General features: G+C 41.3%; 1 protein-coding gene across 1 annotated transcript; it reads right to left on the reverse strand.

Annotated features, from left to right (window-relative positions):
• Positions 1-1,542: 1,542 nt before the first annotated feature.
• Positions 1,543-21,814, reverse strand: DSC1 (desmocollin 1; the record flags this gene model as incomplete). The annotated part of the gene is made up of 16 exons (XM_080685954.1): positions 1,543-1,950; positions 3,051-3,281; positions 3,955-4,076; positions 4,922-5,167; positions 5,631-5,843; positions 8,184-8,326; positions 8,485-8,744; positions 10,212-10,397; positions 11,810-11,944; positions 12,300-12,466; positions 13,580-13,724; positions 14,995-15,150; positions 15,987-16,106; positions 17,524-17,726; positions 19,004-19,088; positions 21,752-21,814. The coding sequence occupies 16 exons, from the start codon at positions 21,812-21,814 to the stop codon at positions 1,753-1,755; spliced, it is 2,673 nt and encodes an 890-aa protein (XP_080542080.1). The 3' UTR covers positions 1,543-1,752.
• Positions 21,815-24,104: the final 2,290 nt, after the last annotated feature.

The following is a 24,104-nucleotide window of genomic DNA, read 5'->3' on the forward strand; positions in this document are numbered from 1 at the left end:
GGAAGAGGGAGAGAGAGAGAAACATCAATGATGAGAGAGAATCATTGATTGGCTACCTCCTGCACGCCCCCTACTGGGGACAGAGCCCGCAACCCAGACATGTGCCCTTGGCCGGAATCGAACCTGGGACCCTTCAGTCTGCAGGCTGATGCTCTATCCACTGAGCCAAACCAGCTAGGGCTCTTAAAACTACTTTTTAATTCTGCTCTAATATCCAATTTCATGCCAAGAAACACCTTTAATTAGGAACTGCTGAGAGTAAGGAAACTAACCACAAACATTTTACAAACTAACCACTCATTTTTTAACAGTTAACTAGTTCATAGTTTTGTGAAAAAACAGCTGTTATTGACTGAGAAATTTTTGTGTGACATATGCTGTTATTGTTTATAAATTTATGGTTTGGCATAGAAAACTCTTAAAATATTACTTAAATAGTATATGGTTTCTTTCTAAATTAATAATATGTAGTATCCTATTAAAATATTAGGCATTGAGAATAATTTATTAACTCACATGGTCACTCATCTATCATTCAACGAATGTTTGGTGGGTGTTGCTTTAACACATGTCTGTTTTTGACATACACACACCAGACACGCTTTCTTTGTGGTGTTCCACTTTCTCATGGTCGTTCCCAGTGGGGGCTGAGCATTGCGCCCCAATACGAATGGATGGTCGCTCGGGCCACAGCATGTTCGAGGCCTGAGCACGGTGGGTCCCAGCTGCAGGCCTCATGCCTGCAGGCCTTGTCCCACACATGCGTGCAGAGGGTGGACCGGTGGCACACGAGGGAGTGCGCCTCTTGCCAAGGTATTTATACTTACAAAAGCAACTGGACATCCTGACGAGCAAGCAAACTAGATGTGTGGGTCTAAGTCCACCCCCGGCATCAAGGTTGCAAGTCTTTCAGGGAAATCCTCTCGTGTGACCCCTATAAACTCTCTGTGGTTCGGATGCTGGAAACTTGTTCTGCTCCTAGCCCTCCCCCTAACCCAGCCGTGGGCAAACTACGGCCCGCGGGCCGGATCCGGCTGTTCTATCCGGTTCTCTTGCTCTCCCCTCCGCTCCTTTACTTTGAATTTATATTAGTTCATACAAACACTCCATCCATGCTTTTGTTCCGGCCCTCCGGTCCAGTTTAAGAACCCATTGTGGCCCTCGAGTCAAAAAGTTTGCCCACCCCTGCCCTAACCCCAGGAGCTGCGGGAGCTGGAAAGGGCACTCACAGGGCAGAGACTGTGCCCAAGGCCCTCACAGCTCCAGGAGCGACTGTGCCCAAAGTGAAGGCTGCACCCAGCACCCACCAACCCTTCACCCCCGAGCCACGGGCTCAGCAGCAGTGTGCTGGCACCAAAGACAACATCTCTCAAAGCAGAAGTCTTCCCGAGGTTTGGGAGAAAGAGTTTAATTGTCATCTAGAATAAAAACTCATTTTGATTAGACTCCGCAGTACCCAGCTCTCCCCCCCCCCCCCCCCCCCCCCCAGGATACAGGGAACGAAAGATGCTCAAGGGGCGGTATGTACAGGCTCACAGGAGACAGCGGACCCACGAAGCGGTGATTCCCAGAGAACACGGAGGCTGTCAGACGGGGCCCGGAGGGAGCTGGACACGTGCAGGAAGTCCTCCAGCCACCGGAGTTACCCCCGATGCACTGGTACGTGGGCAGGAGCGGTGTCACGGTCACGTCCAGCGAACGCCTCCTCGGCATCCCTGGGGGCATCCTCGGGACACCCTCGGGACAGGCCCCTCATTTCCTCACACACGTCTTCGCCAGCGTCCTAAATTTGGGCTCCAGGTGGTCCAGGAACTCCAGGCCCTCCTCCTCCTGCCGGTCGCTGCAGCAGCCCACCGAGCCGGCCGCCGAGCCCCGGCCCTCGTAGTGGTAGGAGCGGACTTGGTCTTCGGAAAGCCGGTGCTCCTCGTCTTGGCCGCACAGATACACCTTCTGTGGCAGAAATAGCACATCTCATTGTTTTTTACGAACACCTGAACACGTTAGCGTAAAAAGAATGGCTTTGATTTACCTGTCACTGTTTAATTTTTAATCAGAGTGTGTCCTCTAATGGATTCCTACACATAAAAAAGGCACACGATTGGTCTGTATTACAGTCATTCTTAAAATATAGCAAATATATCAATGCTGCCAGGGAAAACATTTAGGAAAACCTAAGGCTGCACATATATCACACAACCGACCTGCTGGTTCCCATTTGAACTTAAGATTTGTATAGTCCAGTGGTCGGCAAACTCATTCGTCCACAGAGCCAAATACCAACAGCACAACGATTGACATTTCTTTGGAGAGCCACATGTTTTAAACTTAAACTTCTTCTAACGCCACTTCTTCAACATAGACTCGCCCAGGCCGTGGTATTTTGTGGGAGAGCCACACTCAAGGGGCCAAAGAGCCGCATGTGGCTCGCGAGCCGCAGTTTGCCGATCACGGGTATAGTCGAAATGGGTCTCTGTAACTTCACGTATTTGGGGAAACCAATATCGGCTACGATTCTCATTGTTGATACACTATTAAATAATATTGTGTATGCACTATAATAATGTATTCTATTAAACGGGCTAAAACCTACGTTGATTAATCTGGACATAAAACAAGACACTGAAAACCCCAAATAAAAGTTTAACAGTTTGTCCGACTGATGTTGACAGCCAGGATTTTATAACCATGCGAAGGATTCAACACACTAAGACATGTTTATCATTTCTGATCTGGGCATTCCTCTCCAACAAATGTTTCACTCAGGGGACTTTCCTTGTAATTTTTAGGGGAGAAGCTAAGTCTTTGTCCACTTCCTACACGTGTCTGCATAAGCCACTCCTAGATAAAGTTGTGCAAACCTCATTTTAAAAAGCGAACTTCACAGAATCATTTTTTTCCTTTGGGACTGGACTTGACATCCATGTCTCTACTAACTCAACATCTAAAAGATGATGAATTCAGGGTGTACGAAGGGTAAAACTTGGGGGACATCCTGATTGACAAACAGTGTTAACTTCCATGGAGTATGAACCGAAGACACGGGCACTCACTTCGCCAAGCCGGGGCTGGGTAAAGCTGTGCCAGTCGGTGTACGTGTATCTGCCAGCCTCCATCACGCCCTGCCCTGCCCCCTTGACAGAGTCCAAGGTCTGGTGTCCGCCTCCGCCTTTGACCATCTCAAAGCTCTGCTGTGTTTTGACTCCCTGGCCCCCGAGAGTGCCCACAGACATGCTTGTGTCGCACACGTTGGAGGTCTGTGTGGGGAGTCTAATGTTTGCCTCCTAAAAACAGAGTGAGAGTTAGAAAATGAGTGAATCCGATGGAAACTAACAGCTTGTGCCCATGTCTCTCCCACCCCAGGCAAACCACTTCCTTGCTGGGCCTCTCAGCTCCCCATGCATCAAGCCAAGACATTCACGGTCCCCCTAGCGTAGGGGTGAGGGTTGAGTGGTGCCCCCCAAAATGTTTATGCTGAAGCGCTAACTCTTAGTGCCTCAGGATAGGATCCTAGCTGGAGGTAGGGCTACTCAGATGTTATTAGTTCAGTTGAGATGAGGCCATCCTCCATGAGGGCGGGGCCTCCTCCAAAAGGTGACATCTGGACAGGGACACGCACCCAAGGAGAATGGTGTTGGAAGGCCCGAGACAGCGATTCCCCAGCTCCTTCGGGAGAACGTGTCCCTGCCAACACCCTAACTGCTGGTCAGAACTGTGAGACCGTAAGTTCCTAATGTGTAAGTCCCTCAGCTTGTGGTACTTGGTTAAGGCAGCCGCAGGGAACGAATGCGGTAGAACCATGGAGTTTACATGAATTAATGCATGCAGGGCACCTGGAGCTCCGCTTAGCATAGCAAGTGCTCAATAAGCAACAGTTGTCTAATTATTGCTATTCTTACGTAATCAGCTGTCCTCACTGCATCACCATACAAGTAAAGAACCTGAAATACGGTTTACCATCACTTCTTCTCCAGGTCCCTCAGTATTGGACACAATTAAGTTTTGCTGGGCTACGTCATCTGGAATGCATTTCTTGACTGTCCTCTTAGTAACAACACAGAAACATGTAAACAGAGCACCTAAAAAATAAGAATATCTAGGTAAGTAATATTACTTCTCAGGCTGACATCTATTAAATCATTTGAATCATACAACTGTTCAAAATTCTCTTTCCAGAACTTTAAAAAAAACAACACACCTATCAGGGTTTTTATTTCATAAACTGAGATACCCTTGGGTCATAAAATTAAAACAGAATATTAACAAATGCAGATAGGTTGTGTGTAGTTAATAGGTTGTTAATAAAAAAGGACAGGAGGGAGGCGGGAGGTGGAAGAGAGGGAGGGAAGTGTGGGCGGGGATTTCCATTGCATTTGCATCTCTAAAAAACCGTTGGCAGAATGCAAAGTCTTAGCATCTCTGCATGTATTACTCTTCCTCAGTGGCTCCCCATATGACCATTACCACTCATTGCACTCACTGGAGTCTTCTGCAAATGTATGCTATATCGCTTCACTAATAACACTGATAATTCGCTACTTTTTTCACGAATTCTTTCTGTGCACTCACTACTACGTAAACTTGGTTGGTTAAAAGACTAATATTTTGTATGAGAGGGAATCTTCACATTCATTGTATCCAACCTCTCATTTTACGTCTGGAAAAAAAATAGCTCAAAGAGGAGGAAATAGTTTACCCAGTGCCTCGCAGAGAGTATCAGAAGAACTAGGGCTATCCCTCTGAAAATTATTCTAATCTGCTTTTATTGATACATTTTTTTCTTCCATGACCCAGAACCCTAACTTATCTAGTACGTGCAAGATTATAAAAAGAATTTATCCATGTCATCAGTATAAAGAATCGCATGTATTTTTTAAATAGTAGGAAAAAGTTCAGCTAACACATTCTAGGTGAGTGTACTCACATAACAACAGTGCGGAACCCAACACCATGGCAAGAATTGCCCATTTGCCAAGGATCACATTTGGGAGCTTGGCGTCCCTGTCCCGTACTTTACTGCTCATTCTGCAGTCAGACGGAGTTGTACAGTCACATACTCTGACTGACAATACGTGCTTTGCAGCAAGACCATGTCTGTCTTTTATGGTGATGGGCACATTGTAATAGTTATAATCCATATGTTGTTTTGCACGAAGAATGGCAGTTTTACCTATGGGGGAGAAAGAAGACAGAGAATATCTGTTAACATGACCGCAATACCATTCTGACTTGGAATTCTTAGGGTGGGGAAGAGGAATAAGAGGCACAGAATTTAGCCTAGAAGAAAAATTCTAGTGATTCCTCTTTCTTTCTTAAAAATGATTTGAATTCTTGAAAAAAAGGATAATTGATACTGTTTATGCTTCTATTAGAACAATCCATACTTAACATGTTATTCACCTATTATATTAAGATAAATTTATGTTTTCTTAAAATATATCCAAAACAAGAGTCTAAACTTCATAAATACATTACTTATTGCTTTAAAGAAAGCAAGGTATTATTCTTTGGGGGATCAATAAAAAAAAATTCCTAAAATGAATATTTATTTATTATCATGATGTTAGGTAAAAGTCAAGACCATCCGCCATCTTAAGTTTCTGTGGATGACAAGATTTAGCATAATTACACACCATCCTTTGATCCTAAGGTCCAATGTCTGCTGGCAGAATTATCCAGAAGGAATACAAAAGGTGGGCCATTCTCAGGCCCATCTGCATCCATCGGTGAGAGAACAGCAAAATCCTGAGCATGCTGACAAATGGTCACGTCCTTGTCAACCTGTGGCGGGTGGTCATTGTTATCTTCCAAAAGAACCACTAATGTTCCAGTGCAAGATCTGCCACCTAAGGAGAGTCAAAACAAGGCAGATCTTCACTTAAAAATGTGTTGCCCACCATCTCTGTGACACACATGTGGCTGCTTTCTACCAACGGTCTCAACTTGGGTAATGGCAGTCACAGTCCCCTCTCATTTCTCCCTGGCTTGTCACTGACTCGCTGAAGTGTGAGCATCCTTCATCCTCAGAGCTCAGTCATGTTCCCTGTGACAGCCTGGTGAAATGCCTAGTGTGTCCTGGCTAACATGTAACTTAATACTAACACACCGAACAGAATGCACTTAATATTTTTATACTTCTTGAGCACACCGGGTTTTCCATGAGGCTGAGACATAGATTTCTACCTTTTAGATTTGCCATGTCATTTTTTGTGTTAACACTATAGACAAAATTAATATCTTATATCTCTGTTCTCCAACTCTCCAAAGGGTACTTTATTCACCAAGCTTCTGTATTTGTGTGAAATCTCCTACTTTTATCTTTTCATCTGGGTAGCTCCTAACTGATTTACATGGCTGATGATATCTATACTTTCTTTTATGCCATGGAACCTGCTATGAGAATATAATAATCTTTTAATTGATATCATGTGAATTTTTTAAAAATCTTCACCCAAGGACATGCTTAGAGAGAGGAAGGGGGTTGGAGCGAGAGGGAGGGAGAGAGAGAAACATTGATGTGAGGAGAAGAGAAAGAAACATCCACCAGGTGCCTTCTGTATGTGCCCCACGAGGGATCGAACCCGAAACCTAGCTATGTGCCCTGACCTGGAATCAAACAGTCAACCATTCTGTGCACTGGACAACATTCAATATACTGAACCACTCCAGCCAGACAATATCATGTGAGAGTTTGACTTTGACTTATGAATTCTAGTTTCTATTGTAAATTGTCTAGACAATCAACGTTTGTGGAATAAATTAGTAGATATAAATTCTTGTTTGACAGCATAATTGTGGTTTTGAGCCGTTCAGATTTCACTTTTACTTATACGGGAGCAGCAGTTCGCCCAAGATTAGAAATAATGGCAACATGAACTCTGTCTCTCAATTAATGGTTTCCCCATTCTTTGGTAGGTTTTGTGTGTTTGTTTGTTTGTTTGTTGTTTCCCTATATTGAAAGAACTAAATTAAAAGTAGGCGAGCCCGTCTCAACCTATGGCTGACCAATGTTATGGCCAGATGGCCACCATGGTTCTCATTAGGATTGCAAAATGCCCTCAGGAAACTCTGAAAAAAACAAGTTTTTTACTTGTTTTTAAAAAACAAGAAATTACATGGCTCACAGGGTGGGGTGGGGTGGAGTTAGGTGGAGAGAAGGAAAGCCTGAGGTCATGGTGAGGGGCATCCGAGGGGCTCACAGGCTCATTCTTTGTTGGTAAATGTAAAACGTAAGCGCAGGAATGTCAAGAACGAGGGGTGGGGAAGCAGCCTGGCTGGCAACGTATTTATTCGAGACCGCCAGCTCTGAAGTGACCCTCAAGTCAGGGACCTGCATTCTGAAAGGAAAAGCCAGTGGCCAGTAAACACACTAACTACACAACACTGTTCCGTGTTCAAAACGGCTTACATCTGGAGTACGTGTTCACAAGGTTTTGAGAGGCTACTTGACGACATTGGAAAAACATTTCTTCACAAGACAGGTTCTAGAACTAACCTTGGCCAAGGATTGCGAACTATAGCAAAAGACTCGTTCAAGACTCATTGCTTGATCATTTCTTTAGGAAATGGGACAAAAGTTTTGCTCCTCATTTAGAGGGGCTCAAAACAAACCTACCCTGAACCCAACTGTTTTAGGTGGCTTGAACCTTTTCAGCATGATCAAGACATAGTAATCTAGCCTGGACGTGGTCACGGCTCAGTGGTTGAGGGTCGACCTATGAACCAGGAGGTCACCGTTTGATTCCCAGTCAGGGCACGTGCCCAGGTTGTGGGCTCAATCCCTGATTGTGCAGGAGGCAGCCGATCAATGATTCTCTCTCATCACTGATGTTTCTAGCTCTCCCTCTCCCTTCCTCTCTGAAATCAATAAATATATATATATATTTTTAAAAAAGACATAGTAATCCAAATCTATATTCCTAAAAAAAAAAAGTGGAAGTCCTTAAGGAAGCCCCCATGTCCAAGGCAGAGATCAGTAATATGGAACTTGAACCTGGGACTCCCACCTCCGGCTTTGCGTTATTGATGCACTGGGGCCTAAATGGGCCGTCTCCAAAAAGCAATGCAATCATAATGCAAACAATTTTTGCAATAAATCTTGATCTGGAAATAAGCAAATTTCACCCCAAGATTTTCTTTAAATTATATCCTATGTTGATATTTTATTTCTAGAAAATTGCACCTACCTGCATCGGTTGCAACCACGGAAACATTGTACTGGTCGTTTTTTACAAATTTTGACTCTCTATCTAGCACTTTCACAGTTTTCAAGTCACCAGTGTTTTCGTTAATTTCAAACCAGTTATCTTCGTCTCCTAACTTCTTATACCTAATTTTAAGAAATCAAATGTAAATGCTCCAACCAAACATGGACATCATCTCAAAACCTGTCATTTTGAAAAATACATAGAACTTTCCTAAATTTGAAATCAATTGACATCACAATTAAAAATAAGGAGCTTTCTGAAAAAAAAAAAAAGGCGTTACCGTAAGCCTTCACCACTGCGTGTTTCCGGATCCATCGCTTTGTACCCCAGGAGCTCCTGGCCGGCCGGGAGTCCATCTTTGCTCTGAATGACTTTTACTGGTGGCTGGCATTCGGGGCCCTCATCGCTGTCTTTAACTTTAACAGTGACGGTTGTAGTGCACATAGTAGGAGGTTGTGAGTTTGGTGCATTGGAGAACTGCGCTTCATTAACGACACCAATTTGCAAAGTAACTTGGCGATTGACTTCATAGTTCAATGGCTGTTAAATAAGCATACTTTAATTAGTCAATATATAACACATCTAAAGGAGACTTATAATCATGATTCCAACTTTTAACACAAAAAGGAACCTCATTTTTATGTATACAATGTTACCAAAGGAAGGTGCTAATGTGGTTGAAGACTAATAATTAGCTTCCTACAATGACAAACACTATCCATGCAAAATTTCTATTTTTAAAACTTTACTAATTTTTCTTCTCACTTTTCTTTGGGAAGGTCCTGCCTTCGTGTTTGTTTGTTTGTTTAAGTTTAAATATTAATAGGAATACAGAATAAGTGTTTGACTAAATTCAAATGGATTACCATTTATTTTATTTCTTATCAAATGGCATGACAATGGTAACCAAAACAGCAGAAGTCCCTTCAAGCTAAATGCATGAAATAGATAGACTGCTAGCTAGCATGTGAGATTTGGCTATAATGGTGCAGTTATCTGAGTATGTGAGTTAAAAGATATGATCATATTATTTAGCAGCACCTTTCAAAGCACATTATATTTGGTTTGCTTAGTTCCTAAACAAAATGCTTGGTCCTGAACTGAATAATTAGAAAGAATCCAAAATAATAGTTAAATAATTAGAGACTGAAATCTATCAAGATAACAAAAAAAAGAAAACAATAGATAGAAATCTAGAAGTTCCCCTCCAAAAAGAAAAAAAGAAAAAAAGAGAAAGAGAAGGAATAGGCAATATAATCATTAAAGGACCTTTTCTAAAAATCTTACGAAGAATCACAATTTGTACATAAAGCTTCTAACACAATAGAGTCTCTAAGAAATGAATGAGGAAGTCTGTAACAGGTTAGTGAGGGCTGTAGGCAGAAGGACTTAGAATAGAACCAGGTTCGGTTAAAGTAATCATTGTAGGTGCCAGTAATTATAATTAAATCTTTAAAATCCTAAAGCACTGGCTATCTCAAATATAGGGGGATTAATGGGAATAGCTGCTTTATATTCAGTAGATTGTCTTATACAATGCACTACAGAGAGCCAAAAAAATAATATGAGCATGAAGGGAATTGAAAAGTCAAGAGGTTTGATTTCAAAGAGTGATTCTCCCATTCTCTCTGTCTATTGTTCTATAAAATGAGGGTTTTGGACAGGAAAGTGTCTAAGAATGCTTCTCAAGCTCATCTCTGATTACTAATGCAATAGCTCTCTGCCTTGGCTTGCCTCACCTGTAGAACAATGAGTTTTGTGCCTGCCATGCCTTTCCTCTAAGAGAGAAAATGAGGGTGAAATAATAATAATAAAAACAGCAACAATAATAATTTTTAAACCAATGTGATCATTTCAGCATTGCATTGTCATTCGCTAGTCATGTACACACAGAAATGTATACACATACATATACATAAATGCCTATACACCAATTAAGTTAGAATTTTATATATCTATTGATAGATACCAATTAAAGTATTGCTAGATGATTTTTTGTTTGTTTACCTTGACAACACACAAGACTGCTTCATTTGTATTTGGGTCCGTGCTGATCTTGAAGTTTCCGTTTCCATTTCCCTGTAGGATTGTGTATACAGCCTTTGAGTGAGCAGTATTTGGCAGATCCAGGTCATGAATCGCCATTCGTAAAATCTCAACGTCAATTCTGTTTTCTTCTACTTCTGCAAAATACTAAACAAATTGCCTGTTGTTATTATAAATTTATGGCTTTAACAATATGATTTTCTCCTCTAAAACTTATTATTGAAAGCAAAAGAAAGCAAAGTAATATGGAAACGTGTAATCATATATTGGGAAGAATTTACAAATTTAATGCACAGGTTACTCTTTCCTCACTATTGTTTTAAATCTTATTTACCCTTGAAAGACTAACTTACATCTTAACCTTCCTACTTCTCTGAGGCAATTTTCCTACTCATATTTGTCTCTATTCTGAATCTATAACATTTACAGTGTATCACCCCCTTTCAGATATAGCAAGCACTTAATAAATGCTTTATAGTTATATATTTAGCCTTCAATATTTATAGATAATTATAACCTATATTCATTTCTTATTTTTACTGGGTGATGTGTTTATTATGCCAATTATTTAAAAATTTACTTTTGATTCACTGGCAAACACTTTAAAGAAATAGTTTTTCTCTTTTTTTTAGAAGTTAAATTAGAGTTTCTTCCCACCTCCAAAAAATAAGTAAGGTTATGGGAGCATATGAGACTAAAACAGTAGTAAATCAGAATCTTCTAGAGATGTAGGATGAACTCAGAGAAGGATGTCAGCCTCAGAGCCTTAGGAGCAAAACAGATCTTGAGTCTAACCCCAGTTTCCCTCTCACTTGGTTTATATGAATGAGACCAGAAGCAAGTCACTTCACTGGCCTTCCATCCTCTCATAAGAAATACGGACTAAGTCCTACCCTTACAAGTTATAGCAATTAGTGTAAAAACATTGCATGGATGGCTCATCACTGCGCGTGTTCCCTTCTTTGATTTGTACTCTGATATGCATGAATGAAAAAAGGAAGATCACTTTCTAAAAGGACAAGAAAGAAGAAGTATTTCCTGGAATTTTCCTCCTGTCTATGCTCCCTGTTTCGTGTAGCCCCGAAGGGAAAGTTTGCTCTATACGTGACATGTGAAGGGCCTGCACAGAGATGGCGGTGGGCCAGCCTAGACTACTGACTCCCCAGCAGAGTAAAGGGTGTGACGTGAGTCTTTCTTCATCCCTAAGGTGTTGAAGGATAAGTGACACCAGAGAGAGGGCCTCTTCTCCTTTATCCTATGAGAGGCGTTCAAATCCAAGGAATCTGATGCCATAGCGTGGAATCCAAGAAAACACTAACTACATGAACGGCTTCAAGGGCCAACCGGCTTTCATGTGGCCAAGGAGAGAGTCATTTCCCTCCATCCAGGAAAACTGGCCCTTCAGTGATTTTTAAAGAAATCCTTCTATTTGTGCCTTTTGATTTTGAAGTGGTAGCTATTAAAACCAAAATGTGTACTCTCACCGAGCTACCACATTCTAGATTTGTTTTTTGAAGAGGCAAATGAACTTAGATAAATGAATACAGAGACATACTCACAGAATTTTCTGTAAAATACGGTGAATTATCATTTTCATCTTCGAGGGAAATAGTGATCGTTCCTGTATTAAACAAACCAAAATGTTGGCCGCCCATGTCTCGTACCTCCATTATTAACTGGTATGTGTCACATTTCTGAAAAAGGGGAAAGGGAATATTGATGAACATCCCCCACCCCCCAAAAAAATGAGCATAAATAAAAATAGAGCAAGAGATTGGTCAGTCAGAACAATGGGAAGCTGATAACCTTTCAAAACGTAAAAGCCAATTTTTTTCTATTTCGGCACCCAATCAAGCCAATATTCTCAGGTGAGACCCCATCTCACACCTTGTCCCTTCCCAAATCCTCTGCACAGACCAAGAAGCGTGCAGAGGCCCCCTAACCCCAGCGTGCTGGAGAGGCGGCCCCGGGGGCCCTATGGAATTCCTCCGGGGGCTCATTATCAGTTTAAATATCGGTGAGTGACTGGGAAATTAATCAGTTCATTACTTCTCTGTCCAGTAAAAGTGAAGTTGTGGTGATGACACCTGTGTCTGGGTGGATGGAGAAATGCTTTGGATGATCCGGGATTTGCTGTAAGATTTTATATTTCAGACGAGTGTGCAGAGTGTCAGGTTCGTCGAGGTCGATGGCAGTCACTTTCCCCACTGAAGTTCCTGTTTAAAGAAGTCCAATATTGTCAGTCATTTAAAATAGCAATATCACAAACAGAAATATAAGCAGGGCATTGCTACAGCATGTTCTCCCCCAAACCACAAGTACATCCCTTATAGGTAAGTGGAAGAATATAAATGCTCTCCAAAACTCTGAGCTTCCCTGGCTTTGAAAGTTCAGCTAAGTGAGTCCTATGGATAACAGGATCTGTGTGCTCTATCTAAGAGGACATTCACCCCACCCTCGATAACAGTGGTTCTCAAACCCACTTCCTTAGTCCACAGGCTACTTTTGGAGGGGACCGTCTCTGTATATCTTGTTTCCTTTAGAGTTCAACTTGATAATGTTAATTAGAGGGATAGTACAGCTTTGCATATGATGAAGATTTCATGCTTTTATATTTTAATAAATGTGCTGAATTATTAATAGATGCAAGTAATTAGTAATAAACGTTAGACACCAACCTTTTGCCTCAGGCTGAGCTTTGTGGCCCAGAAATCAGTGTACTGAACATGGCTTTACCAAACCACTTATTTTAGGAGAGTAATATTAAATATACACATGTCAAGGCCACAGACTAGAGGAGCTAAGAAGAACATTTCTTGCAGGTTTTTTAAAAAACCAGGCAGTCTTGTGAGGCCCCTGGGTAGCCCAAGATCACAATTTTGGCAGCCCAGAGAATCAAACAAATTTACATTATTTTCTTCATTTTGTCTGAAAAACATGCCAAGTAAAGCAACGTATATTGTTATAAATCAGATTCGCCTTTCCATGCTATGATATATTTCTAGGTCCTTGAAAATGTAGTGAGACTTTATAAATATTCAAATTATTCTGCTTTATAAATACATCTGCGACAGCTATGTACAAGGTCAAATTAGAAAATATAAACAGCATTTGTCACACATTCACATCCATTGTGGATTCATCTAACCAAGTTAGTGACTTTATGCTGCTTCCTACATGTGCACAGCAAAATGAGCGCAAATAGGTTTGCATTTGAAGCATACATGATCTCATAAGCATTTACACATGTTTAGCATAAACTGCTTAAAACCGTAATGAGTAACTCAATTGAAGCAAACATCCAGTGTTTTCCTGAAATGGGAACTTACCAGTCCTGCAATTTTCAGGCACAGTAAAGATAGTTACTTTGTTTTCAAAATACGGGGCATTATCGTTATCATCTTCAACCTTGAACAGCAAGGGGAGTGGGTACTCCGGTGCGTACCCATCGGCGGTTGTGGCATAGGCATACAGCTGGAAGGCAGACAGACACCACAGCTTACTCCCACATAACAAATATGCACAGAATTAAACCTGGCCGCTGCAGAAAGACAACACGTCTAGAAGGTATATGTAACCAAGACCTTAGGCCTCAGAGAGACAGCACACCAGCACAGTGTAGGCCGGCCGTATGGCTTCCATCTTCCTTCAACACTCATTATTCTCCCAGCGCCATGCAGGCCCGCTGAGTGAGGTGGCCCATACCCTGAGTTAACTGCGTGCTGTTCTTCTCATTAGAATACAGGTAGACTTCCCCCAGTTATGCTAATAACAAGTATTTTTTTAAGTTTATAAATAAAACAATTCTATTTACTTGCAGTTAATCTATCAACTATCTCTGGGTGACTCAATTATTTTTTTCTCTATTTACTTGAATTTTCTCATTTTTCTACCAAAAACATGCATTTCTTATGTAATAAAAATGCCCATAAATACATATACAACTCAAAATTATATCTCTTGGCCAAAAATGCCAGCATTTAATGACCTTTCCCTTTCAACCCCATCACATTATTTCTGTACTTTCATGTGGTTTGTGCATGGTCAAGTGGTCAATGAACGGTTGTTGAGTTCAGTAGGTTTTCTTCCCCGACAGAACCAATTAAATCTGCCCAAGGTGAAATCTGTGTGAACTCGGTTCTTCTCCACGCAACTAGCTCTCCCTGATTTCCCTAGTGTAACCAACTTCTAAAATGAACCAGAATTAAACTTCCAGGTACATAAGTCCTCCCTTTCTTTCATTAGCCTTTTTAGTCAGTTGCCAAGTTCCAGCATTTATGGCATTTCTATGTCGCTATCATCTATCTTCTCTTGTGACGAGGCCCCCTCTCAGAACGATTAAATCAGAATTTCTGGGGATAGGCCAGAGCAGCATATTTTTTTTCAAGTTCTCATGTCATTTATAAAGTACAGGCAGGGTTGAGAATAATTGAACTATGTTATTGTAGGGAACTTTGAACTCAATAAAATGAACTGTTGTTGTCCTAGGATTCCATGGATCGAAACCTGTCCTTTAAAATTTTGTCATATTTTCTATAGTTCTCCCCCCACTTTTCTTCCCTAAGGATATCTATTGTCTTCCTTCATAATGGCATCAATAGAAATTTGAAGTTTATATTTCACATTATCTATATCAAATATAGATAATAAATTATTGATTCTTCTAACACATAAACAAACAATGCTGAAAATATTAAAGCAGTCCTAAACAACGTAATTCTTCATAATAATCCAAGAATCTTACCGGAAACTCTTGATATTGCTCACGATCTATGCTTCGTGTACAAAAAATATCCCCGGAATCTTTATTTATGAAGAACAAATTGAAGGGCTCTTTGTCCACTCCTGGTCCACTTATAGAGTAAAAGATGGTATAGTTCTGTGCGGCATCAGATTGGACCTATCGCAACGAGTGACAATTTAGGATAAGAAATATCTTCAACCTAACATCTTGCGATGGTTGATTTTTTTATCACTTGCTTTCTTTCTGACTAACCTATTCTTTCTTCCCTCTGTCTATCTACCCAGGATGCCCCAGGTTTTTTTAAATTCTTATTCATATTCTGAATGTACAAAGCCACAAACTCTATCACTTATTTGACCCCCAATTTTTTTGTTATCTGCATATTTATGGACAATTCATGGAGTTAAATATACTTTTATAATTATTATCCACTTGTTCCTATTCCTATATAAGTGATAGTGATAGTTTGGGTAATTTTGAATTATTTGGAATGAAACACTTCGTGATGAAAAAAAAGGAAAAATACTGCACGTTTTCTCCCACAATGAATTCTTCAATAGTTTCAAAGCTGGCCTATGTTTACACACCAGCTATGTGGCAGTGACGCTACCTTTGTGGTAAACAGAAATACTGGACCCTTTTTTGGCAAGGTTACATGATAAGTGGGAAGTTAAATTATGCAAAATGGGTAAGCATGTTCTCTGCACATGAGTGCTAGGATGGTAGGGTATTTAGGAAACTGGGTAGATACCTAAGAGCCCCAGAAACTCAAAATATGAAACTTTCTAAGTGCTAAATATGGTTTCGGCAGGAAAGAAGCAAATACACTGACTCACTTCTACAGGCCCTGATTCTGGTGAGTAGATGGTTAGCACCAACAGATCAGTACCAGTAAGTTCAAGCCCTCCTTCAAAATACTACGCAATTCAAGTGGAAAATGTAACAGCAAACAAACACCCTCTAACATGTCCAATCAAACAATAGCGATGTACCTGCTGGACGTGCTGTGGGAACGGGCCCAGTGAGTTCTCCATCAGGGAGCACGGGATCGGAGCCCAGCGCCTCTTGCTGCGCTTGAGGGCTGCGCTTTTGGTGTGTCTCTTTTTCAGAACCTGCATTCGGTGAGAGGGAAAGGTAGCGCTGCTTATCATCCTGGGAGCTGTGATGCTAGCACTTATATCAACAGGAAAATTGTAAGGGTGTTCATAATACTATCCTGGATAACCAGCCCCCAAACTATTTCTGTTTTTTTATTATTTTATTGATAAGATACAACACACACACACATACACACACACACACACACACACACACACACACACACACACCAGTAAGAACCAGTTTCACCGAATTCCTGATTTAACCAGTTAAGTAACCAGAACTTTATAAGGCATTGGTAAAAGAGGTCATCTTGAGAAGTCTAGACTCCCTGAAAATAGCTAATTTATTAATAAATATTTAAGAATTGATTTTATTCCACTAGAAATGGTACAACCAATGTTTTTAAAAATACTAGCTGCATTTCAAAGCATTTGTATACCTATATTAAAGATACAGGTCCGCATTCACTCAAGTATGTTTTATTTTACGTGATATGGAGATTCCTTACAATTTTGACATAAAACAATGCTTTAAAAACTTTGAGCATGTTCTAAATTTGATGAAGAGGAGTTCTTGGGATCAAAAGGAATTTAGATGGAAAAGTCTCATAAATCGAATCACTTATTAATAACTGGTTTTATAAGACCAAACTCATGTGTAGAGTTGGCTTGAAGTGAGATTTGTGTGAATTCCAGTGACCTTCTCCTTTCTTATGCCTTGATCACCACCAATCACTGTAAGAAAGTGAGTCTAGAGCAGCCGTGGGCAAACTACAGCCCACGGGCCGGATCCGGCTGTTCTATCCAGTTCTCTTGCTCTCCCCTCCGCTGCTTTACTTTGAATTTATATTAGTTCACACAAACACTCCATCCATGCTTTTGTTCCGGCCCTCCGGTCCAGTTTAAGAACCCATGGTGGCCCTCGAGTCAAAAAGTTTGCCCATCCCTGGAACCAACCCTGTGGACTGGCCATTATCCGTTTCTTGAAGAGAAGGAGCCCAGGGGTTTTCTAAGAAGGAAGTAAGCTTGAGACAATCTCTTCTCCTCTGTAAAGAGACTCACCCCCACAGTCAGTAGAGCGAGCCACTCAGGGTGGAGCGCCACACCTCCAGCCTGAATCAATTTCTGTTTCAGATCCACCCCTGTCTCGTTCTACAGGTTGGTTGTTCTTACTGCCACACCTCAGAGCACTGTCGGGAACCTTTGATATTCTGACTTTGCTCCCTGGCTACAGAGATGTTCATTTTTATACCATTTTGCAAATAGCTCTACCACTCCTTAAAATAGTCTAGTATTCGCATATGTTAATTAGCAGTGGAACAGACAAATAAGTGAGCATTCAAAACAATGATTTTAACAGGGAAGGAAGTCTAGGAAATGAATGACTCACATAAGCAGATCAATATGGTCAAACCTTTGCCTAATATACCTTCTTTCCCCTTGCTTCCAGTACAATTTCCATCTCTTTCTGCTCCTGCTGCTGACTGTCTGAAAGGAAAATGGAAAAACTCTTCCTTGGAGGAGACAAGATGAGGTCGTGTGTTGTGTAAACTGAGCCATCTTCTAGAACTCTGAAGTCGGGATCACTTGACCGGATTAGGCTGGCCGACTGGAGACACTCCTTCACATTCACTGCAGGGAAGAAATATCACAGTAATTGGTAAGATGAAACAGCAATAGAACAAGTTTTACAGGAATAACAACTGCAAGTCAGTGCATGAGAAGCAGAAAGCTACACTTGGAATTTGTTGAGTACCGGCTCTTCGAAGACTGAGAGGCCATGAACATTAGCTAATTAAATTAATGAAGTCACAGTTTCCACTGCTTTCATCGTAAGTTAATTTGTGAATAGACATAAAACATTTTATTAGTGTCACTGGATTTATTGTTTCCACTTTACATTTTATTCATGGATCTGTGCATACATATAAAATTTGTTGGTTTATATTGTATTAGTAAACTATGACATCAGTAGATTTTGAACATGTTTGCAGAAATCTTTGATAGTTAACTCTTGCCCACACAAAAGTACATAAAACTGGTCTGTACTTATATGATACTTCTCAGTAATATTGCAAATAATCATTTCATAATGTCTTTTGAAGGTTTAATAAATGAAATACTTTGTATGTATTGTGCTTGTTATCAAAATATTTCTTTTGCAGATTTATATTTAATACATTTAGCATATTTATTGTGTGTCTTTAGAGTACAGACTGTATATCATTGAAATGTTCTTTAAAAATATAAGGAATTAATTTAAAGCCCTGGTCCAAGCAATCTCTGTCTTGCAGAGAGCACCACCTGTGTATTCCAAGTGCATTTTTCTAAGTGTAAACTTAAGCCAATGAAAAGCCTGATGGGAGGAATGTTGCCTTTGGATTCAGCACAACCAACCTACGCTTCCGATATGGCTGTGATAGTAAGACCAGTTACAATTTCATTTGACTCTCACAAGAGAGTCTGTGAAACAGACCACATAACTTCTTGCGGGGTATGGTTCATCATCATCAACCTCAGGCACAGCCTTCCATCCGAGGCACATAGGTTTTGACACATCTGTTCCGCACATTATCAGTGAAAGAATCTTGGCTTTGGAATCTGGGCAGCAGGTTAGTCAACATGAACTAAAATACGCTCCTGGTTTTGGTGTCTTGCTTTGTTTGAACTAAAGGAAGATAATTTAGCCCTCTGATGTTCACTAATTTTTCTGGCATGAAAACGATACAACCAACTTGGCACTTTAGTTGCTTCTAACCACTATCAGAAAACAACTAGATCATCTTTCATTTTATGTCACATTTTTATGCCAAGTATCTGCTATATGGCTTTTATCCCAACCTTTACAAGAGCAGCCTGAAGCTAGATGCAGCAGTCAAAACTGGGGCATTCTCAATGCTGTTTCTCACCTTTGCCTACAAGTGTTTCAGCCTGAAGATGAGAAGGAACTTGAAGAGAAATCTTCTGACAAGCATCGCAGAACAATATTAAAACCTCAAAAGAAAGAAAAATCAGGAATTACATTTGATTATAAATTTTCAAATTACAGTTTTGTCTTATTCATAAAAAATGTTGTCAATTTCTGCAACAAAGAAATGTTCTAATCCTTCATTATTTTCATCTTTATTTTAAAAGGAAATAGCAAAGAAAGTGGCTTGAGGGACACCACAGTCATTTAGTATCGATGAAATAATTCAAGCGAACAGTAGTTCTTGGCACCTAAATCACATTAAAAATGTTAAGAAAATGTGTGACCAACCATTGGTTTTATATAGAAGTTATCATCTTTAAGGTCATTTATAAGTGTCTTTCTGATTTTTTAGCATAAAGCAAATACTTAACCCTGGAATATAATAAAAACATACACAAACCATCATTTTCACAGACCCCCAAAATTTGAGGTTATAGTTGATTAAGCCTAGAAAATATTTGAAAATTATTTAACCTCTTAAAGAACAATACCCAAAATATTCACTGATATAAAATCATTCCTTGGATTGGCTTGGCACAAACATCAAAGTCTAAATAATGTCACTCATAAACTAATCTCAAAATACAGAGTGTAGCCTTCAATGGGGTAAATAATTCTAATTGAATTGAAGACACAACTATTGTCTTAAAAAGCTATCAGTTCAAGGAAAGTAGGTTTATTTGCACCAGCATCAGTACAGAAATGTGAGTCTGCAATGTTAGGACAGCTACAATGTCACAAGGTAATAGGAATTTTTCAGTTCCATTAGGGTCTTATGGGACCACTGTTATATATGTGCAATTAAAAATATTTGTCTTCAGTTTTAATTTAAATAACCACTTTTTAGAACATGAGATGTTTTAATTCATTTGACTTTTTAATATTTTTACTCCTAATGCCAAGGAATGAACTAAATTATATCTAAAGACCTTTCTGAGCATAAAAAATTCTATTACTAATCATCTAAATATATAATGTGAAAAGAGTATTTTGTAATTAGAAATATGTATACATATACAAATAGACACATACATACATATGCATACACACACACACACATATACATTATTTTCACAGGATATATCCATATTCCTATTCCTACACCCATGGTCTCTCCTTCCTGCCCAGGACCCCCAGTTGTTGGTTCTGCCTTTGCCAGCAGAGCTAGTGGAAGGCTCCAGAACTACCATTCCAAGTCTCAGGCTAAGTTAGCAGCTTAGCGATTTAGAGGGAGGTGGGGGGGTAGACACCCTTTGGTCATCATGAGGATAAGGGATAGATGGGCACGGGCTGAACCAAAGGAGGCTGGACAGAACAGAGAGTAAAAGCAAAAGAAATCTGGGTAAAGCCTTGGAAAGCTTCCACCACATTTTACCTCGCTAGTACTGACTCAAGCAGGCGTCCGAGTTCTTTACCCTCCAGGCAGTTACAGAATGAGAACCACCATCAATGTATTTTTTATGTGGAGAAAGTATTTGTCCCTGCACAATAAAATCTTTACATTCGGAAAATATAATTTTTTTAATATATTTTATTGGTATTTTACAGAGAGGAAGGGAGAGGGATAGAGAGTTAGAAGCATCGATGAGAGAGAAACATCGATCAGCTGCCTCCTGCACACCTCCCACTGGGGATGTGCCCGCAACCAAGGTACATGCCCTTGACCGGAATGGAACCTGGGACCCTTCAGTCCACAGGCCAATGCTCTATCCACTGAGCCAAACCGGTTTTGGCGGAAAATATAATTTGAAGTTAAAATATTTTGTCAAAATGAAGAGGAGGAAATTCAGTGCTCAGAAGTGCCCGATATGTGGGACAACTCACCTCTCCCCCTCGCCACCAAAATCAAAAGTAGCACCCGAGTGCACAGTTACAACATTACTAAACACCTAAGTGGGCCCTGGCCAGCGTGGCTCAGTTGTTTGAGCATCGTCCCACGTGCCAAAAGGTTGCCGGTTTGATTCCTGGTCAGGGCACATGCCTAGGTTGTAGGCTTGATATCCCCAGTAGGGGGCGTGCAGGAGGCAGTAGGCTGATATTTCGCTCTCATTGTTTCTCTCTCAACGATGTTTCTCTCTCCCTCCCTTCCTCTCTCTCTCAAATCAATTAAAAAAAAAAAAAACACAACACACAAAGAGGGTCAAGTTAATGTTATTTTTTTCAATGACTATTACATTATTCTTATTTTTCTCAAGTAAAACCCTTTTCTTTAAGAGCGCCACCCTTCTCTTAGCTCTTCCCAAGTTAAGAAAGTCTTAAATAATTCACACCTTTACCCAAAATCCTTTTCATCTTCTCCCAGCTTAACAGAACTAAGCATGTTTAATAACTGCAGCTTATTTCATGACTAGTAGTAAAAGCAAACCTCAGAACCTTCTGGGCCAAATGCCTGAGGAATGAATTCATCCCACTATACTCCTCAGGAAAACACCACAGCAAGACTGAACAGGGGATTCCCTTCAGAAGCTAACAGTGTGGCGTGGGCACTTGCAGAGTCAGCAAAACACCTGCCATCCGGGGTCCCAAGTCTCCCCACTCTTCCTGGGATTTTCTCAGATCTGTTTTCTTTTCCCAGCTCATCTTCTCTGCCTCCACCCTGTCCCCTTCTCTCTTTCGAGCCCAGCCGGGAGGGGGAAGCTAGCTCGTTAACCTGCCTGAATCCCTTAATCCCCTGGTTGTTACTCACCAGGAGAGAGAAAAGGAGCTGCTTGCAGAAGAGGCTCCCCGGGGCAGCGGAGGCCACAGCCATCGGGAGCGGTCCCAGGGGCCGGGACGGTGGCTGGGGGACAGGGCAGCTGGGGATGCACAAGGCGCCAAGCAGGTTCCCAGAGGCTGGCACTGAGCAGGGAACTCTGCTGCTCCCCGGGCCCAGACCAGCTGGATCTGGAGGAGAGTCAGGAGTCGCTGAGTGACAAGAGGAGGAGCAGCAGAGAACTGCTTCCCTCCTGCTCCTGGTCAGCCTTTCTCCATCCAATTCAATTCCCTCTGAATGTAAGAGGTTTGCCTGCAAGTGGGGCGGGTGGGGTACAACACAGCCCCAAACCCAGTCACTAGCTCCTCCTCACTGCAGCTTTCCAAACTTCCCCCGCCACTTGACACATCAGCAGAAGCAGGAGGAACTCCCTGGCTCCCCGGCCCTCCGCCCCTTCCCCCCAGGTTGATGCTCTGAAGTCCTCCCCAGTCATTACCCACTCCCACGGCCTCCCCTCCTCCTTGGCCTTATTAACCTATCTTGCCCCTGGGTGCAATTGTGCACAACTCCATGCAAGGGAGCGACACCTACTCAGCAGCATTGGCAAATCAGGGGACACAGACACTGTAATCGCATCAGCAGCAGCTATCTCCCCATCTGAGCATCTGGGCGGAGGCTGGCTCTCCCAGCGCTGCGGCTCTGAGCCCGGGCACTCCTCAGCAGCTCACCACGCAGCCTGTCTCTCCCTTTGCTGTCTGCCCTCGGTGGTTTGGTCCTCTGGATGCCCCACGGAACTTACCAGAATGCATATAGTCCTCAGAAAAGTACGAGGGTAAAGAAATGGCCGAGATATGATCTTCTTGTTGCATTCTTTTTATTATGCATGAAGCAATATTTTTTTTCTTGAGTATCCTTATTCAAAAGCAACAACTGTCTGAGACCCACTGTCTTTAAAATCACTCCATTCATCCTAATTACTGGTACATGACATGTAGGGCATCCTAGCCTAAAAGTAAGAAATGTCACCAAGTTTATTCTTTTAAACACTCATGATGCTTGCAATGAGGACTTCAGCAGCAGATCTCCTGCCACAACTTAGTGAGCTCAATATCAATGGCACGCGACACCCGTGATGGCATTTGGGGAAGGAGGGGAAGTATTTTCAAGTGGTAATTGCTTAATTTAGGGGAGAGAGAGGAAAGGAAGGGTAACCATGATGGGCATTTCAGTGAGTCCTCCCGAGTAGTCCAGTGAGGACCCCTTTTAAAGGATGAAGCCAGGAGCAAGCAAGCAAGCATCCTTGGCCCATGACCCCCCAGACAATGGGGAAGTGCACGTCTGAACCCGGGTCTCACTGCCACCGAGTGCAGTCACTTCGAAAAGGAGCAGGAAGTATTGATCGGGTTCATGAGAAATCTGTCTGGCTGGACAGTAAGCCAGTGGGAGACTAATAAAAGGTATTCAGAAACACTTGAAATCTACTCCTATTCCTAACAGCCGATCGTTCTAGAATACGCCCATCTGGGCTCTTGCGTGAGAGTCATCCTACAGCGAAGTAAAACGGCTGGTAAACTACTTACTTTATACGTTTTTATACCAGAAATTACTCTTCCTGCTCTTGCTACTCACATTTCTTTCCATCTCATCCTTAACTGAGGAGTGCAGGGCCAGCCCGATCCCCAGGCGCAGAGGAAAGAAGGATGGAACGTTTTCTTTTGCTGATTTGACATGAAGCGCACTCCATCTTGTATGAGAGGTGAACATAACCCCATCACTACTTCTCTGCAGTTACGGGCCAGAGAGATTTGGGAAGTAAAAACTCTGGAACAAGAACTAAAAGATATCTTTGTAGTATTTTATTGCCAAAGGTATAGCCACCAGTAAGTATATTTTATGTCTGCATTGAAATTTGATTTCTTAATAAGAAAATAAAACACTTTAATTGAATATTTTATATATAATATTTGGGGAGAAAAGAATGGAAATACAGAAATAGGAATAATTACCGAAGTGGGTACTTGTAGACCCAAGTGTAACTCTGTGTGTGCAGGTTTAAGCATTTAATTATCTAAGTGTATATCTAAATGTATATGTCTGTAGCTTAAAGATTCAAGTTCTCCAGTCCTGGAAAGTGGGAATACATGTTCCTCCTAATGAAGTCATTGTCACATCTTCCTATATTATGGAAATGCAAAGAATGCATTACAAAAATCAGACTGGCGATACGGAAAAGTTAGCATCTGCCTTTTGGAGAGATGCACGGATTGCTAAATTCAAGTGCGTCCAGAATAGTCTCCACGGTTCTGCAAAATTGATTATTTTGATCCTACTTCTTTTAGGCTGCCCT

This window comes from Plecotus auritus, assembly GCF_963455305.1.
Source record: "Plecotus auritus genome assembly, chromosome: 8".
NCBI lineage: Eukaryota > Metazoa > Chordata > Mammalia > Chiroptera > Vespertilionidae > Plecotus > Plecotus auritus.